At 38.5% G+C, this 20,091-nt stretch overlaps 2 protein-coding genes across 9 annotated transcripts in view; one reads left to right on the top strand and one right to left on the bottom strand.

Annotated features, from left to right (window-relative positions):
* Eps-15 (Epidermal growth factor receptor pathway substrate 15) overlaps window positions 1–20,091 on the bottom strand; it is a 128,643-nt gene that overhangs the window by 69,845 nt on the left and 38,707 nt on the right. The window lies entirely within an intron of this gene.
* On the top strand, window positions 4,828–18,897 carry LOC145979344 (Ig-like V-type domain-containing protein FAM187A). The gene is made up of 6 exons (XM_083112210.1): window positions 4,828–5,132; window positions 5,893–6,139; window positions 10,162–10,482; window positions 11,992–12,173; window positions 15,330–15,485; window positions 18,681–18,897. The coding sequence occupies exons 1-6, from the start codon at window positions 4,828–4,830 to the stop codon at window positions 18,895–18,897; spliced, it is 1,428 nt and encodes a 475-aa protein (XP_082968336.1).

The raw sequence follows: 20,091 nt of genomic DNA, 5'->3' as shown, positions 1-20,091 counted from the left end.
TTACCTAACACCAGAGCTGAGAAAAGCAAGTTGGCGCTGATGCTTACGAATGGAGAAAATGACGCGCGCCATGATAAAAAAATGCCTGCCATCTTCAAATCGGTGATAGTAAAAATAAAATAAAAGTGGTTCTGAACTGTCAAAATATGAGGCTCACTACACACAAAAAACAAACTTTTTTAAAAATGGTCAAGCAACCAGGTTGTATGACTTCATATGGATTGACCCTATACGGTGTTATTTTCCCCAAAATTAACATTTTCATTTTAGCACATTTTCTGGCAAATACCTTCATGGTGTTTTTAAACTACTGTTTCAAATTGTAACTCACATGGCTTACGCCTCTTCGTGAGAGTTTGATATCTTGAAAGATATTTTGGGAAAGTTATTTTCCATACCCCTTTTCTAATTTTAAGGTAAGGATTTTAGATAATGGAATTTTCCCCATATATACTGAAGGGTGCATAATGACCATAAGTGCCGACGCACCCAAAAAATTAAAATCAATCAATCTCACGTGACAGATACCGATATATTATGGCACCAAAAATTGGCATTATCTTTTTTTGACTTGTTAGTGTTACGTTCCCCAAAATTCGCGTTTTTGTTTTAGAACATTTATCTGCCAAATATACCGAAACGTAATACTCTATTGTGCTTTTAAACTATTATTTTAAATTGTAGTTCGCATGGTCTACGTATTTTCGTGACAGTTTGATATGTTGGAACAGATTTTTGAGGAAGTAAGAGTAAAGTGCTCCCCTGTATAGTAGGGGTGTGGAGTTAGGGCCCCACACTTTCTTGATCATGGCTGAAGGTAGGGGTGATGTGATCAGCACCATGCTCCTGGCTACCTTTATTCCTCAAAGTTTCCTCAGGGTGGGCGCCGGAGCAGTTTGAATAGGTGGAAAACATCCCGTTTCTCCCCCGCAGGGGATCTAAAAAATCGTGGGAAATACATAATTTAATGTGGCTGTCGGAATTATTCCATGTACGTATAACTCTATAGTTTACTCTTGAGTAAAATGTTGGAAAACTTGCATGTTCTATGTACACAAACATGGCCTAGAAAAGACAAGAATGTTGGATTTCATGGAATTTTTCGTTGTTTTAGGACATTTCTTTAAAAAATCGCTAAAAACGCCAACAATTCGCATTTTATGCCAAATTCGCATTATTTCGATATTCGAACGGGCGAAAAATGTGTCCAGACATCACTCCACCAGACATCCTCAACATAACTTCGCAGCAATTACCATTTTTCACTGTTTTGGCGTTTGCGAAAAATCAATGTCCCTACTACTTGGAAATTACTTTCTGGCCACCTCTCGTATAAATCAGCAGATGGAAAGTGAAAATTTAGCAGGGCTGGCAGAGAAAAGTCAATTCTTGAAGAAAGTGATTTGCTTTTATGATTGAATGCTTTGAGTAAATTTGATATTAAAATATTTACGTATTTATTAGTAGTATTTTATTTCATAATATTGGACATCAACATTACTCAGTGAGAGATTAATGACCATCTCTCATGAGTTTAAACAGACAGGACAGAGAGTGGCGTTAATTTCATTGTAATACTAGTGTTGCAGTAAATTTGAGGTTGGGAGCATGCACTTGCTAATTTTTATAACGTTCACCAATGCAGATTTATGTTTCACTTTTTCGTGATAGTATTCAATATACGTATATCCCGTTTGGTTGGATTCTTCTTGATATCTAAGAATAGTGCAATGTTATTGTAAACGTATGTTAACTTGTGCGAAACCAGTAATACATCAGGATGATGAAAGAAAACATTCGTAAGCACGGCTACATTAAATAAGGTGAAGTGAGCCAGAAGAGTAACAAAATTCGAGCAGTCTAAAGCTCTTCTTGTTTATGCATGTGATTTTTGTTGGATGTTGCAGTCCATGCAATTTCTGTCGCATGTTGTAGTGAGGTATTTTGTCGGGTGGCGATATTCGACAAAAATCGTATATATGTATCAATGGAACCTATTTGTTTCCATGTTCCTTTAGTTTGCCCAACAAAATGTCTTACTACGACGTCCGACAACTATCGGACGGCACGACCCGCTTTTATCCCCTCCATCTGTTGACAAGTTCCCTTACTACTCCCATACAGACAAGAAAAAATGATAATTCAATGCATATTCCACGTAATATTTAGAGGCTTAACCTTTACTCTCCCGATGATACCATATGGTATCATCAGGGTAAGGTCGTACTTGCCCGATGATACCATATTGTATCATGGTGCTGATTACGAAATGAATGTTCTTTTTGGACCTTCATACTCTTATGTTTGGGTGGAAACTCGGGACACAGGTCTGGAGCAAACCTGGGAAATTCATATTGATGACCAACCTCCCCCCTCTCCGCAACATATCCATGCCACATTTCCGGCCAGAGTTTCACATTTTGGCTCATTATTCAACTTGTATGGCACCCAGGAACATGAAACATGTTTCAATCTCTTTGGAAACGTCCATTCTTTGAAGAGAATACTAAGATTTGCGCCTTCTCCCCAAAATAGCGGGAGAAGACGGGGCAAACTCCAGATTTTTGTTTTTTTCATTGAAATTCGGTGGTCGCGCCCCCAAACCACCCTTCCTCAGTTCGGCGTTCTGAATTGTACACGTTTGCATGCTATGATGTTTTAGCTGCAAAACAAAAGTTATCCGAAGTAGAGTTATAAGAATTTTCCTCCAAAGAGCGTTCGAATTTAAAATTCCCGTCGAGAAGCCAGGGCGAGAGAAATTTCTCTCTCTCTCTCTCTCTCTCTCTCTCTCTCTCTCTCTCTCTCTCTCTCCCTCCCCTCCTGCCATCACTGGTTTCTGGCGTCGTGGTTCTGTTGTGCATAAAAGGGGCATAAAAGTTGAGGCCGAAACTTGCGAACGAGATTTCCTGTTCCCGTGCAGAGTTCCATAACGATATCTTTAAATATATATATATATAAAAAAAAAGTCAATGAAAATGAAATTCCCTGACTTTTTTTGACACCTCAAATTCCCTGACTTTTCCCGGTTTTCCAGGTCTGTCGCCACCCTGTTACAATGCACAAGGAGTGGGAATAAGGCCAAGGGGGAGACCAAGATGTTGGTGGAAAGAGCAGATAGCGGAGAGTGTTAGAAGAGGACAACATTGGAAAGAGGAGTGGTGGAAGACCAGGAAAAAATGGAGAGCCTTTACTTCAATGCCGACCCAGCCAGAGGCAGGAAATGGCAAAGGATGATGATGAACTGTACTGGTTATTTATGACTGCTTCCAACTTTAAATATTAGATTTATTACAATCTCTGATGTTATCCGAGACCAGGGTCAAAGAAGATGCGTGGTCTCTCTCTCTCTCTCTCTGTATTTGGACCAAAGTAAATATGAATAAAGTGCACCAAAGGATTGTAAAGAACCAAAACGCCGCAAGAAAAACAAAAAAATTATGTAAAAAAGGCAACAATAATAATAAAATACTGGAAATAACCAATAACATCCCAAAAAGGGTAAAAATAATAATAAAAAATGAAAAATAAGAAAAAGTCATTACTCTTATGTTTAGCAAAGGGATGGAAAAATTGTGATTTTTTCCCATCAAAAACAGTCCATGACAACACACCTTTGGGGCACAAGGAATCCCAACTTTTCATAGTGCATGGTCAGCACATACCACTCCCATCTCTGCTGCTATTGGTTTTTCTAGGCTAGTATTCTTATTGTTATTGACACAGACAATTAAAACAAATATTTTTCTTCAACAATGAATTATCTCAAGTAAGGTCATATTATTTATTATACATATCCGAAACACAAATTTTTTTCCAAAAAGTATACAATGTGGCATCACTACTAATGTATCAAAACAATATTTCATTATGATCTTCCCAGTATAAATTCTATTGAATTTTTTAGTTTTTCATGTCGCAGCATAAGGAAACATTGCAGAAGGATCTGACATTAGACATGCAAGTTTCCGCTGCAGCTCTCTGTACATTCACAAGCATTGTAGATTCCCTCGTCTGCGTAACATGTTACTTATCGCAAGAGCTTGAGTTCTCAACACTTTTGCTCTGGCAATGCACTTAGCCTTATGTTCAGAGCACAACTCTGCCACCATCTGTTTCGTCTTCAAAGCCTCAATGTATCTTATGCGAAGGGCATTTTCTCTTTCCGTTCCCATCTGTCCTTGGTCACTTTCCACGCGTTGATGCACCTTTACACGTGGAGCATAGTTACGTTCCTGCAAAACCTTATCGCTTTTAAATTTTTCCATGTGTTCCTTTCCTGATTTGGCTTTACTGACCGAATAATTTTCATAATGATTGTGTACAATCTTGTTTTTATTGACGCTAGGTGCTGCTGAACGTAACCTTTCACGATGGACTGTGGGGCAAGCATCAACAAACTTCCTGGTGCAAAGATTTTCTACTTTCCGACCCATTTGTTCATGAAATCTTCTCTCAAACTGCACCATGGATAGCTTTTCTTGTTTGAATGAGGCTACCATCGGAATGTCATAAATCGCACTTGAAGATACCTGCACAACAGGGAAAGCTTTCAACTCTAATGTAGGCATAATGTTCAATATCTCTTCCTCCACACGCTTTTAATCAATCTTAGAAATCTCCTAAAAAGTACCCCAAGCCTATAATGAACTATGCTTCTGTTTGCAATGGATGAATAAATTGCATACTGACACATTTCAGAAAAACCTAATTCTAACTCTGCTGTGTCTATGGCTGTGACAGAACAATGCTTGTTCTTTGTTGTGATCAATATGTACCACATTACAACAATGTAAACTAAATTATATAATTCATGCAGAACTTTTAACTATGAGGAAGTTCTACGTGTACTGTGGACTCCTGCTAATTTTGATGCTGTCTCTCCCATGTGATGGGATATTTAAAAAGCTTAAACAAAAGTTTAAAAAACTATTCAAGAAACCTAAAATTGAGATCACTCTGCTAAATGATGATAATCAACTCGAGTATCCTGGTGGTGACCCGCTTCTCTTGCAAGAAATACAAGCCATATGGAAGGAATATTATGACTGCTTGCAGAGGCAGAAAGCACGCATAAAAGAAAAGGGGAGTGTAGTTCCTCATGCAATAATGATATTTGAAGGTACTTCAACAAGGTTAGTTATAGATAGTATTAAATGTTTAAAAATTCACTAGCATTGAGACCAAGCTCCTGTTTTCTGCTTTAAAATTTGAACATATTTGTTAATTTTTGCAGTTTCTCTCAGAAGTTTCCTCTATGTCAAATGTTTCCACTGTAAATCATCAGATATATGGTGATACATGAAACATGGGCCTTTATGGCAACATAGTGGCTAAGGCTTTGCAATCAAGGTCCTAAATGCATGACCATGAAAATAGGTGGCTGGGCAGAATCACGCTGGTGCCACATATGGGAAAAGCAAAGCGGGAGTGGGACAAAAGTTGCTCGTTCCTGCACACTGTGGCGTCAACCAGGCTGCGTTGCCTAGTTTGAGCATCAGACTGACCTCTCTCTCTGGGGCACTTTTGCGTCATCCCTGCCAGTTTGTATCATATGCATTACAAAGACAATCTCTACAACGAGATCTTTCATTCCCTTAAACCTCCAAACACATGGGGTTGTGCTCCAACGTGGCAACAGCGAGAACTTCTGCCACCCACTTAATTTCATGGCTGTGCGTTTAGAAACATGTGTAAAAAATAAATGTTCTTATTTGTAGAAAATATGAGATACATGGCTTGATAAAAATAGCACATGTGAATTGAGATGTTACCAATTCAAGAAATGGAAGATTGTTTACATAACATGTATGATTTTACTGTATTGCAGACACACAATTTCAGCCATAAAATTTTCACTTGGGCATGTAGTAACCTCTAGCTTTCTCTGTTCAGGATGAAATGTCATGTGTGCCTGTCGCCAAATGAAGCAGACACTCCTGTTACCTGGCACTATATTCCAGCTCACTCAACAGCCGTGAAGGCTCTGGAATATGGAGAGCACCTACTCGTATCTCCAAAAAAAACACTAACGATCTACAATGCGAAGTCATCTGATTCTGGTCAATATTTATGCATGTCTGGAGGAACAGTTTATTCTGCTTATTTTCTTGATGTTACAAATGATGAGCACACAAGAAAGGTTTGTACCAGTAAGAGTGTATACGGTTGACAAATTCGTCATTGGTAAATTATATCCTCAAAAGAATAGACAACTTTTAATGGTTAATCACAAATAAAAATCAGAAAATTATGCTTCAGTCTAGGGCACCCAAGGCCTTTATTTGGGCCAAGATGAAAATTTACCTCCGCTGATAAGTTACTTGCTTCTTGTGCAAGGGGGAATCAATGTCTCCTGATTTTTGCTGTCGCTGTTTTACCTGTGTGGAATCATATCTGCTAGTGCTACTGTAATGGGATCTGCTGCCTTTGAGACACTGTAGATGCCGAAGTTCCCTGGTTCCTCACGGAGTAAAGATGTTAATTCTTTAAATTAGACACACACAGGAGATGTACTATGTAGAATTTTCCGCGAGTCGTGGTCAAGCCTGCATATTTCGCTAAAAATTCTACATAGTACATCTCCTGTGTGTGCCAATATTTTTTTTTTTTTATAAATGTATATTCGGTTGTCGATTTTCAGCTATGCACCAGTTACATTTGTTTTAAATTTCATAATTTTATAATACAATATTTTCTCTCACAATATAGTTGGTAAGTACATATATTATTTTCTTTGTTGGGTTCCGCAAAATTGTTGACAAGGAGTATGCGCCATTATATCCTGCTTCTTTTAGATCTCTTAAGAAATAATCACGTGTAGTTACATTAAGATGACATTCAAATATAATATGATCAAGTGTTCCTTCAGGTGCACCACGCTGACAGATTGGGAATTGCACAATCTTCCTAGTGTACAAGTCTTTAGGGGCTAGGGTGTAATTTAGCCGACATCTAAGAAGGCTTGTTAAAGAGTTTCTTGAAAGGTTAATATCTTGATACCAATGTTCTTTAGGTATAAGTGGTTGAATTGAATAATATTTTTTCCAATTAGTCTTCCCTGTAATTGTCCATTGTTTCTGCCAACTTTTCAACAATTCTGTTTTAGCATGCGACTCTAGCGCTTTTGCAGAAAATTTAATCCGAGTGAGTGAGTGTCTCTTCATCAATTTCATCATATCGTCACTCATCATCACGATTAGGTAAAAGTGACTAAATAACAAAAATCATAATAAGAGATGTAAAGAAAGCAAGATGTGTCACTACGTTCAAGAAAAACTCAAAATTTAACACATGACTTTTGATCTCGTCAGCAGTTCCCAGATGAATCCTATAGTGGAACCACAAGCATAAAAACCTGCGCAGACCCACGACTCCTGTGAATCGTAATCCCGAGGGGAGGGGCAGAGTGGGGCATGCTTCCTTATGGCCAGAGTTCAACGGAAGAAGGGGAAGGTGTGCGGAGAGTTTTTGCTGAAGGTTGTTTCGTTTGTGGTCACTCTATAGTGTGGGCATGGGTGCTATCTGAGCAGCTTGGGAATAAAGCCTGATAACTAGGGCCCGGGACTTTATGTTATAACATATTTCATTTGGCTTCGGATGTAATATTGGGGTGAGATCTTTACATATCTGATGAAAATCAGCCGAAATAGACGAACTTGACAAAGCATATTTTGACATATTTCACCAATTTCGCGTTTCTACAACATATTTCTTCAATTTTGTTGTAATAAGACATATTTCTGTATAATTTCGTAATTCTCTCGCACATAATCGGTTATTTCATATTGTCGATGGCAAGATATGGAAGTTACGGAGGAAGAAAGATGCAGTCTTTTCTTAGTACAGAAAAAATAATACACCACTTTTTTTATCCTGCCTGAAAATTGATAGCCATGCAAACATTATTGAGGAAAAATGTTCTCTCATTGTTGCACGGGAAGTAAAGAAGTTTCGTTCTCATTTCTTTGCCTTTTTCGCTTTTCACAAAAATCAAAGTAAAAAAAAACATTCGGTACATTACAGCCCCTACTGTACTCTATCGGGTATGGGAGAAATTCGAGTGTACTGTTGTACATATTTTTTACTTTACTGGGAATAATTCTGCATTTTTCTGACATATTTCTAATTTTCCATGACATATTTTCTAATTTATATTCTTTTGCATTGCAGTCATTTGGTAAGACATTTATTAAGGAGGTTAATGAACAATTTAGATTCTTCAGCGACTATTTGGAATTTTATATAGGATTGGTAGAATATGTTATCGGTAAATTTTATCCTGGCACTTTATCGGTATTGCCCAAAATTTCAAATTGACCCATCCCATTTTACCTAATCATCATTCATCATCATCATAACAAAAATACAAACACAAAAAAACATTAAAAAACAATAAGTGTAATGCAGTTACTTTTGAGCAATGTAACTAACTGTAGCACAGCTGTTTGCGCCGGTGGTGCATTCTCCCAAATCATCTAGTTTAAAGCCAGTAAACCAACTCTTTTCATATGTGTATAGAAATTGCACGAAAATTTGAAGTTTTCAAGACTCCTGTTTCTATTTTACTTCCATGCCTGCATTGGTGTTTTATTTATATTATACAGTAAAACCTGTCTATCCCGGAACATGATGGTTCCGAGCAAAATTTTCCGTCTTAACAGTTTTCCTTCTTATACAGGGTTGACTTTAAATACAGTATAGAGCGCTGCAGGAAATAATGGAAAGACAGATTTACATCTTGCATTACTTATAATGTAGAGTACTAATGCATGTACGTACATGAATAAAAATGCGATACATTCATCAATTTCATCATATCATCACTCATCCCCATCTTCGCAAATTAGCCAAAGTGGCACTAAAAGCAAAGTAAAATGGACACTCATAACCATCCATGTCCATGTCATGATTCGTACCTGGGACCCCTGGCATCGTAGTGTGATGTGAATAGAGGGAAAGAGAAAGATTGAAAGATAAAAGTGAAGAAAAAAGAAAGAAACAAAGAGAGATAACAAGAAAAATAGAAAGATGACGAAAGAGCAGAGAAAGACAAAGAAAGGTGGAGAAAGGTAACAGATGAAAGAAAGAAACTAAATCGTAACAGCTTTGAGTATTGTAGCGTATTCTTTCATATCGACAATGTTACCGATAAGCGAGTGGCAACAGAGGCGTGTTCCACTTACAGTATTGCATTGTTTTCTTGCGAGTGAAAAAATAAAGGAAGAAATTTCCGTCTTACTGAGAATAAAAACATCTCATTGGTCTTTAAATGGTGTTCTGTTTCCGCGTTAAGGAGGTTTCCGCCTTAAACAGGTCATTTTAAGGTATAAAATCTGTGCGTTCTGGGGACTTTTTTTTCCCGTATTTACAGGTTTCCGTCTTATAGAGGTTCCGAGATATGCAGTTTTTACTGTATCTAATTAATATATAATGCGAGAGCTATTTTTTTCCAACCTCCGATAGGGCATGAAATCAAAACCACAATGAATAGCAAAATGGGTTTATTGACAAAAGTTACGTACATGCATAATCTACTTTTCAACATAATCACCAAGAAGATTCAGACATTTATGGTACCGATGCACCAGCTTTCCAATAGCCTCTGCAAAAAAAAGTGCCGTCCTACCAAACACTTCTTCATCGCCAGGAAAAGGTGGAAGTCACTCTGCACCAGGTCTGGGCTGTAGGGAGAGTGATCAAACACTTCCCAGTGGAATCGTTGAGCTTATGAAGCAAGGCAATGCCTGAAGACAGCATGCCTCTCAGTTTGTTCTGGATGACTCTGCGTAGTATGCGCAATGTCTCACAGTATGCAGCCGCATTGATTGTGCCCCTCTGCCTGTAGATATCGTATCACACTACTAACCTCGCACTTGGCGGGATAGTCGATTGTAGCAGACATCTCTACGTGCCCATCGCTCAGCTTCAACTGAAGCGTTGGCCTTGGCAGTGGTGGTGGTAGTGGCAAGGGAGACTCCAATCACGCTGCGTGATGCCCTGCTTCCTAGCGCTTCACGGGCCACCTGGCGGTGCCATTGGAAGGTGAAAAAAAAATAGTCCTCGTACATATTTACAATAAATATGAGTTGTGGTAAAGCAGGTCAAATTTTTAGAATACACCACTGTCTTGTACACATTTAAAGTAAGCATTATCTATTGCAGGTGAAACCTCAGACTGCCCCGAAGTCTCCATACAGAGAACCAGACCAAGTGCTGCCTCAGTCCAACCTTAAGCTGTTCACGAAGTGGTCGGAGTGGTCCCCCTGCAGTATCTGCGGACTGGCTGGGAAACGTGTGCGCTATGGAATCTGCACCGTTCAACTCATTTCCCCAGATGCCTTCAACGAGAACACCCAGAATGAGACCAGTCTTCGGATTTTCGAGGAAGGATTACCATGCAGGTCGTATCTTCTTTCGCATCACATAAAAAATCTCAAAATTGTGCAACAACGTAAAAGCGAAGTGATGACAGGTTTTTGTAAGGTAAGGCTACAAGTAATTGCATACATCTATGTACCAAGTCATGGAAAAACTAGAAACATTCAGTGGTTGGAAGTAACAGTTAATTTATTCGAGTAACAGAAAGAGCAGCTAGTAACTGAATCAATTGTTGACTTTTTGGTTACCTTTCTGTGCATTTCATCACACTAGTAATGTTATTAGAGCTGTGTAATTGTATTTGCCAAGTTCAGTGGAACGTCAATTTTACGTGTTTCAGCAGAGCAAGAGGATAACACTTTAAAATGCGGGAATCAAGGAAACTATTATAACATTTTGTTTGGTTGGGCCCCTGATGATTGAATGTATAATGCGGTAACAGGCAAAATGTGGGAACCTAAATCGGGGTTCCACTGTATATGTTTATATCTGTGTTCACACACACTTCATGTACATCTTTCTAATTGGCTGGTATTTAAAATTATGGGCATGTCACCATAATAGCTATTTGCATTCATCACAGACAGGGCAGATTATATACTCAGTATTACATTAGTCAAATTGCGAATAATTTTACTGATGGAGTGTTTCTAATTAAGTGTAAGGTCTGCCATTTTGAAATTAAATGACTGTAATTAAACATATATTGTATTTGCCGGTTTATAACACACACTTCTTTCCTTTAAAAATGGGTCTGAAAAACAAGGTGCATCTTATATGCCTGCAAATACAGTAATACATGTCGCCTGGTTTTGTAAATATCTGAATCTGCAGCTTCCTTTTCGAAGACAAAACCATTGTTGTCACTTTGTTACAAACGTAACAAAGAAATCTTGAAATACTAACCATGCTGACATTAAGGAACTCAATGAACCATTCAAGTCTTTCATGGAAAGAATATTTTATATTGGTTCAGTAAATTTAATCATTTATCACCATTCATATTGGATCATAACATTATAAATGCATAAATGAGTCTACAGGATTTTAAAGAGCAAAATTGTGCTAGAATGACACTAATGTATTGCATAGAACATCACAGTTATTGATGATAATTTTCAATTGTTGATGTATCAACATCAGGATGATTTCGCAGAAGTATAAAGTAGTACTGGATCAGAATTACAATACAGGGTTTTCACTTTTGGCACAACAAATTTCCTCAATTTTAAAGCGCAATTTAAAACTACATTGCTGCACCATTCACATGTGCTTTAATCAACTTTTGAATTTTCAACTGCACTTGTTATTCAAGAGAATCAAGTTTATTCAACATTATTCAAAATGAATTAACAGAAGAAACTAGAAGAAAAGGTGGAATTTGTTTACATTTCCAAATCCTGGAAAGTAATAAAAAGGAGGGGAGGGGGGTATTTTCTCTGAGCTTTCCAGGATTTCCATGTTAATTGAAATCCTGAAATACTAACCATGCTGACATTACCACTGAATAAATTATATTTTGCAGTGTTCCAATAATAATTATTATAACTAGTATTATAATGGTTTACACTATGTTAACGAAATGGTTTCAGAAAAATATTTCCGACTTTCCAGATACCCTGTCCAGGCCCTATGCTTTTTGAGCTAAAAGACAGCAAAGGAAATGTACTTGAAATAGCAAACAATTCTGCTGGAATCTATTCTACAGTGCAAGGCGTACCCTCAGTGAAGCCACCAGTCGAGAGAGCAAATATGTATGAAAATACGAAATCAAATATTGTGCTTAAGTGTCCTGGGTATGTAACTCAGCAGTGGAATGGTAATGTAGTTATTTCTTGCACCAAAATGGCTTCCATTAGTTCTTGTATATCCAACATTTCGCAATGGTCAAAGATATGTGGTTGTATTTTTGTTATGTAGCAGTGCTTTCTGCTACTTTTGGGTAATTGCAACAATGAGGATGAGTAGTGATTGGATGAAACTGATGAAGAGCCAATCACGAAGAACACCCATGTCCAAGTTGGGGCTTTCAACCCCAGAACTTTGGTGACAAGACCAAAAGTTGACCAGTTAATGCAATCACCGAGCCGGTACAAAAGATATGTACAAACTCACACATGATATACTAGGTAAATCAAAAAGTAAAGGCAATTTTCACATAACATCTTTCTTTTCACACAAGAAGAAGAACTACACATGTCACTTTTCCACATATGCCCCCTGCACGGTAATGCCCTTTTGGTATCGTGCAATCAGCTTCTGTATTCCGTCTGCAAAGAAGGTTTTCGTTTGCTCACGAAGCCACGTCTGCACCGCCTGCTGGACCTCATCATCTGACCTGAACCGACGACCACGAACAAACTTTTTGGTACACTAATTCACTATTGCATATGCTGATCCACTTGTGCTATCGTGATTTTTTGATCGTCCCTGATAATGGTATCCACCCGTTGGACATTTTCTTCTGGGCGTCCACTTCGAGTTCCGTCCGTTACACTTGTGCGTCCCGCTTTAAAGCGGTCCACCCACTCATACACCTTTCGTTGAGTCATGTTGCTTACTCCGTACTGAGCTAACAGCCGAAGGAGGATGTCGGCCGGTTTGACTTCCTCCGACCACAGAAAACGCAATACGGTGCATTTGTGGAATGGTGCGTCCATACGTGTGACCTTTTTGTCCGCAACACTCGACTGAATGGGGCAGTGATGGATACTCCTACTTCCACGTCACTCCAAGTATACACGTGGTGACGTCAGACACACCCAGTGTTCGTTTATTCCTACGAGAACTCAAAATTGCCTTTAGTTTTTGATTTACCCTAATACAAACATAATGTCTGGAAATTAAAGTTATGAAATGAAAAGAGTGTTCACATATGAACAAGAATGTAGTTCCCATGAATACAGGAAACACTGACAAAGATGCATGCTGTGTTAGGACATGTGCTACTAGTGGAGAGGTTTGCAGAACCAGGGGTATCATTTGGGCACATGTATCAATTGTGGGAAATAATTATTACTGTCTAATGAAATGTTATTGTAAAATCTTAACTATGTATGCATAGCGTTGTCCGATTCCATGTTCCCTCCTGTCACTTACACTGCTACAGAAGGAAGTCCATGCCAAATCGCTCAAAAAAATTAAATTTTTGAACAGTCAACAGTGATGCATACTTTTTCTGTAGCAGGGTTGCCAACTTCGGGAAAAGTGGAAAATTTGACACACGGGGGCAAAGAAAAAATATCATAACTGTTGTTGCAGGTAAGCTAGAATCTTCATGTCAGGCTCATTTTAAAGCTAAAGGATTGTTCGTTTAATAAAAAAAAAACTTCTTTACCTTCAATGAAATTTTTGTCAAGGTCATATCATATGGCCTTTGGCCTTGAAAATTTTCAAAACTGGTGTGGTTATGATTTTTTCTTCGGCACCGTGTGCCAAATTTTTCACTTTTTCCCTAAGTTGGCAACCCTGCTACACAAAAAGTATGCATCGCTGTTGGCTGTTATTGTGCAAATATTATAGTTTCCTCAAATACTACTAATGCTCATATTTTCATGTAATTCGGAAATGGTGAGGTCGGAGGCTGTGAGATTTGGCATTGAATGCCCCAGCACTCAGTTCTCCACTCCTCTCCTCTCGTAAGCAGTGAATTTCCACATGTCTACATTATGACCAACCATCAATAGGCCATACATCACAAATGCATTCAAAGGCACACAGAACAAAGACAGCTCACAGCATAAAAAGTCTCAAGGATATATTCTCAAGTATTTGTAAAACCATTAACTATAATCCAAGGGCACATTCCATTAGTAGAATGTCATGGAGATTTCAGACTGAAGCGACAGGCAACTTGCGACGTGGCAGCGAGGATTCACACCAAAGTAACAAGTGGCATTGGCCCCTTCAGTCTACAAGCAAGCATGCACCGTACAAGCACAAACAACAGTCAGAGGCAACACCATGCACACCACTGGGAAAACGTGCAGCTTGTCATGTCACTTCGGTTCAAGTCAAAAGGTTGCAAGCTACACATGTCATGCATCAATTTGGTCTGAAAGTTCTGTAACAGACTATTATTTAGTCCATTTCAGGCACCACAAACCACTTCGCCTTCAGTCATTTTAGAGAAAGGGCCAGCAGATGCCATTATGGCAAACTCCCAAAAGAAAAGCTTCTCTATATTTTGCTTCTCATTATTAGCCAATAACAATTCAGCAGGTTCAGAAAGATAAAAAAAGAAGATAACATGTATTTGCCATGACTCAAGCTAAAAGACAAGTAATTTATGTTCATTTTCTGTGATTTCTGAAAACATACACACTCATTTTTATTAACTCTTGAGCCTTTATCCCAGGCCATGCTAAACAGGAAGCTGGCAGGCTTACCAGGACCAAAAACTTGGAGGAGAGGCTCGTCTGGAGTCAGAAGAAGCCAGTCAGAGGTTACTGTGGCCCTATAATTGAGCACTAAAAGTTGAAAAGTGCACCTTACAGTAACAAATTAGTTTTCTGGGATTTTAGTGGTGCATATGAGTTCCACTCACTCCAAAGGCATCATTATTACACAAATGTGTCAAATCTTCCCATGCAGTAAAACTGGCACCTCCCATCTTTGTGTTACCACAGGAACACATGTAAGAATAAATCCAAGCTCAGCCATCAGAAGAAAAGGCATACAAAGTAAGCAAGGCTCCTATACTGCTCCTAAAGTTAGTGGATTAATGCTATGAAATGTGTTCCAGTGTGTGCTAGGCAAGTCTGTTTTCTCCATTGATACAGTGTTGAATCATCTGATGTAGAAAGCGTGAAGAGCATTCATGGTGTACATAAATTCGAATGGATTGATATTTCAGTTTGGCTAAACACTCATCCAGATGCACACTGCACATACCACTATTTTAACTTTTGTATGATTTCAATGTAAATAATTGTTCTGAATTCTACTTTCAGCAACCTAAATTCAGATTCTCCAATTCAGTGGAAGTTAGGAGACGCAGACCTGAATCCAGTTTTAATTGGACAACAATCCTCTGGCAGAATATATATTGACCTCAGGAATTACATACACATAAGTGATTTAAGACTTACTGATGCAGGAATTTTCAGGTATGACTAACATCAAATGTTACAGATTTTACAACTGAATTACTAAAAGAAAGATCAACCAAAACTTTTGTAACCCACCCTCAGTGAAAGGACATGGAGTGGTCAACTCGGGATGTCAGTACAGAAGGTTCAAAGTTGAAATCCTGCCTTGGGCATGAATATTCTTCCTTATCAATTATATTTTTTGGTAATTTTAAATCTCTTTTCTGCATCTCCTAAGTTAATTACTAGAATGGGAATGAACCCATGAAGAAACAATATACAGGAAAACCTCGTTAATACTTTTCAAGATGACTCCTGTTTTTCAGGTGTAAATAGAGTATAAATTACCCCCACAACGATGTTTTATACTTGGTGGTAGCTCAGAAAATAAGCTTTATATTTACTATATAATAATATTGTATGTTTTAAAGAAAGTGTAACAAATGTTACACAAAATCAGAACACTGAGCTTACGCGGACACGAAGATTCCAAGGAGACGGTTCACAGCATTCATCCTGCGTAGTTATACAACCAGTTATGCACGAGATGCATGTTGGGGCAAAAAGTATTTTAAAAAAACTGTATTTTCTTTTAATTGTGCAAAGTCGTTACTCTTCCACGAAATTCTTACAATTTTAGTTCATAAGAAACCCGTTTGCACAAAGACCTATGGAAAGGAAAACAATCTCGCTTATTGCAAGAAGTGAAACTCTGAAGAATCTTGACAGTAGTCACACTGGCGCGAGCAAGAGACGGGAGATAATCGGACAGAATGAATATTGTATTTTATGTGTGTTCACTAGAACATTGCCCGTTACAGGATTGACTGGCAAGAGAAGATTCTCTTGGTACAGAACACAACCTTTCCCTGGCAAAAAAAAAAAAAATTAAAAAAAATCGGGGCTGTAAATTTTGTTCTGGTTCGGCTGTCTAAAACACATCGTAAAAAAAGTCAAGTTTTCTTTGCTTCAGTTAACTTCATATTCGCGCCTCACCCCCCCCCCCCACCCCTCCCTCTTTGTAGGGATCAGTCCAAACTCTTCCTCAACTTGCATTGTAATCCACTCTGAAAAAGTAAACACACAACTTGCGATCTGTTTGCACCGAATGTGTATCCTAGGACACATTAAACAGTGACTTACTCGATAATCACTCTGGTTTGGATCCCACTTTAAACTGTATATTTAGTCCCGCTTAGCTCATCAGCATAAAATGAACTCAAAACTAGCTTTACGAAACTTGCGTATTTTCAGATTAATCGATAATTTATTGTAGGTTTCAGGAGTATTCTGGAGGTCAAACACTCGCTCGGCCAAAACTTTTCCTCTCGTATTCCTACATTGAGCAGTGCGATTTTTTTCCCCTTTTTTTTAACAGCAGCATGCTAATGGTTCTGAAGAAAAGCTTATAAGAACTTTGTGCATCATGAAGTTGTTTTAACTCTTGTTTTTCTTTCTGGAGATCGAATTTCCTTATCATAAATCAAAATAGATTTGTGAGATTCGAAACAATGACGCTTATTCCCACTGGATGAGTAATTGCCGTTATGGACAAGCGACAGCTTTCCAGACCCTAGACTAAACACCGGCGCCAGCTGCGCCGTAAACACAATGAGACTGGCTGGAAGTTAGAGCAGCAGGTGGCAGAAGGGAAATCATCCGCATTTTAAAGATAACGCAGTTGTCAAAGACCGAACTTTTATCAGCAGTTTGAAAAAGAAAAATGATCCTTGCATTACGTTTTACCATGCAACAGACAATAATACGGACAATATTTCCTATCCAGACAGCTGCATTCAAACAAGAAAGAGGGACCTGAATTCTGCAATTATCACATTACCATGCACACCAGTGGCGGATAATGAGCTGTTGTAGAAGGAAGGGGTCACTTTTCCTTTACTTATCCTGCGGTTTTTGTTCGTTTTGAAGAAGGTATTCAGAACTGGTTGCTTTTTTAGAAGCCAAAGGAAAGGAGCCGTTGTGTGTGCACACGAGCAAGAAAATCGTGGCCAAAAGAATTAGCAATGGACCCCCCACCCCCTTCCCTTTTTGCTGATAGAAAAAGAGGAGAAGTTTTAGCAAATTTTATGACCGGCACAGTTGGGAAACGTATGAAGCAGGAAACTGGAGTTGCAACATACGTAAGATCGAAGCCAACTTTTGTGGGAAACCTAGATGAGAATGCATTAAGCGGGTTGACGATATTTATTTGGCCTATGTGGCTTTGATTATCTGTAACAGTTTCACTTTTTTATGAAGTTCTACAGGGCACAAAGAACACACTTTTAATGAAAGTGGTTACCGGACATTGTCGGCAACCAGGCCGAAAGTTACTCGCTCACGAGAAATTGCTGAATCTCGAGCTCAGATCTAGACAGATGGGTGAGACTTCCAGGTGCCATGCATCTTGTATTTTGGAACATTCCTGCGATCTTATCTCGCATTTCTCATCTAGCACTGGTGAATATTTCCAAGGTGGCGCATTCAGCGGGGAAAGAGCTTGACCTCCCATGCACATTGACAAAAAATGTCAATGTCCAGCGGGCATTTCAGGCTGCTTCCCTCGAGTTGTCAGCAGCTCTTAGGTCAAGGAAACATGTCAAGGTCAAGTTAATATAACGTCCAAGCTCTCTCCACATTCGATCTTCTCTTGTCGACTTACACAGGTGTCTACTTCGAATTAAGCGAAACCAGTTTTGCCGAAGAGTCTTGTAAACAACTTCGTATTTGGATTTATCCGTACTAAAATACATTATAAATCCTATCTTATCGGCTGGGGAATGGGAAGAACTTCGGATTAAAGGGTACTTCATATTAACCAATATCGTATTAACAAGGTTTTCCTGTATATCCATAATTTACGTTGAACCTTGGTCCTCTAGCATGATCACATCACCTCCACAGGTACAACCTTATCAAAACTGGTCACAGTATGTTGTTATGAAGCAGAGCAAGTTTATTGTCAGCCTCACTGAACAAATTCTAGTTTGTTGCACATGAGTTCTTCACAATTACATGTACTGCCAAAAGGTAATGCCACACAGCTCAAGCAAACACCACAAAATTATATATTCACTGTTCATAAAACTACCACCACGGAACAGGCATGACAAACAATTGTGACAAGATGAATAGGTAATGTTCAAATTTGAAAAACAAAAACAAGTTTTCAATTGAAGCAAATCCATTTGAAGACTTCCTTTTTCATTTCAGCTGTTGGCAAAACAATGAGCTGGCAGGAACCATCAAGCTCTCTGTAGTCAAAAAGATGCGGTTTACCTTCAACCACCACCTTGTCCTTCTAGGCACCGTAATTATAATGGGAACCATAGTAACGGCCATGACAAGAGGCGTAGCATTGAAAATGCAACTTCAAAAGGAAAACAAGGAACAGCTTCAAAAGCAAAACAAGGAACAGCTACCACAATAATAGGAAACATAAAATGTTTATTGTTTGAATAAATTACTTATAAAATAAACACATTGATTTTATACAATCGAATGTTAGTTTTGTAGTGCATATTAAGCAAGGTTTAGTAACCATCTGGCTTCCCCAAAACCCTATTCTAACACTACGTATTGGGACAGCACCTCTTTTCTCATCTTCAGGTGAACAGATTTCTATTTGTCAATATTGGGGATTGAACTTATGGTGGACGTGTAATTTGCTTCAAATCTGGCATATTACCCAGCTACTCCATATTGCCCCATCTGCTGAACGTAATGCAGTACATAAACTACAGGTACAGCATCTGCTATAAGATAAATATAGGGATGGGCAGATATGAAATTTTGGCAGATAGCGATAAAGTACCGATATAAAATTTACCAATACCGATAACCGATATTCTACCGATCAGATATAAAATTAGAAATTGTCCTTGAAGAACCTAAAAGGTTTATTGACCTCCTTAATATATGTGTGCTTCAAGGTGACTGCAGTGCAAAAGGAGTTGCATATTTAGACATTTACTTCTTTAGAAAGTAGGGCACGGAGATTATCCATAAAAATTACAACAAAATGGCAGAATTTTGGACTAAATTATCATATATTTATCGATATCGGATCGGTAAAATAACCGGTAATTTTACCGATACACCGATATGCCTATATCGACCGATACCGATAGAGTACCGATTAATCGGTCCCATCCCTAAAAACCATAGTTGGTTGTCGCATTCCATAGCTCCACTTATGGTATGTACATCCTGTGGAAGAATAGAGACTGGACTACAAGTCGGAAATCACAAGGACCAAAATTTACTCCACATATGTTTATTCAATAAGGAAGATATGAGACAGTAGATGGAAGGCACACTGTTGTTCACTAACCTTGCCCGGGATAGACCTTACAAGGGCATTAGGAAGGTTCACATGTCACCTGCACCCTCACGTCTACACTTTAATCATCCTGTGTATTCTTACAAAGCTTTCAGACAGAAGTAACAAGTAACATATTTCACTTGGAAACAAACCTTCAGAAATAGACAATTTTTTGTACTGGGGTGACAAAACAAACTGCACTGTGTTGCGTCGGTCTGTTTCTCATGATTGCACAGTGAAAACTATCTTTTAGGCCAGACGCACACCGGATCAGACATGACTAGTCATTTTTGTTGCAAA

This window comes from Lepisma saccharinum, chromosome 26 (genome assembly GCF_977018435.1).
Source record: "Lepisma saccharinum chromosome 26, izLepSacc3.1, whole genome shotgun sequence".
NCBI classification, from domain to species: Eukaryota; Metazoa; Arthropoda; class Insecta; order Zygentoma; family Lepismatidae; genus Lepisma; species Lepisma saccharinum.
The sequence above is the reverse complement of the archived record's forward strand: the minus strand, read 5'-3'. Positions and strand labels throughout refer to the sequence as shown.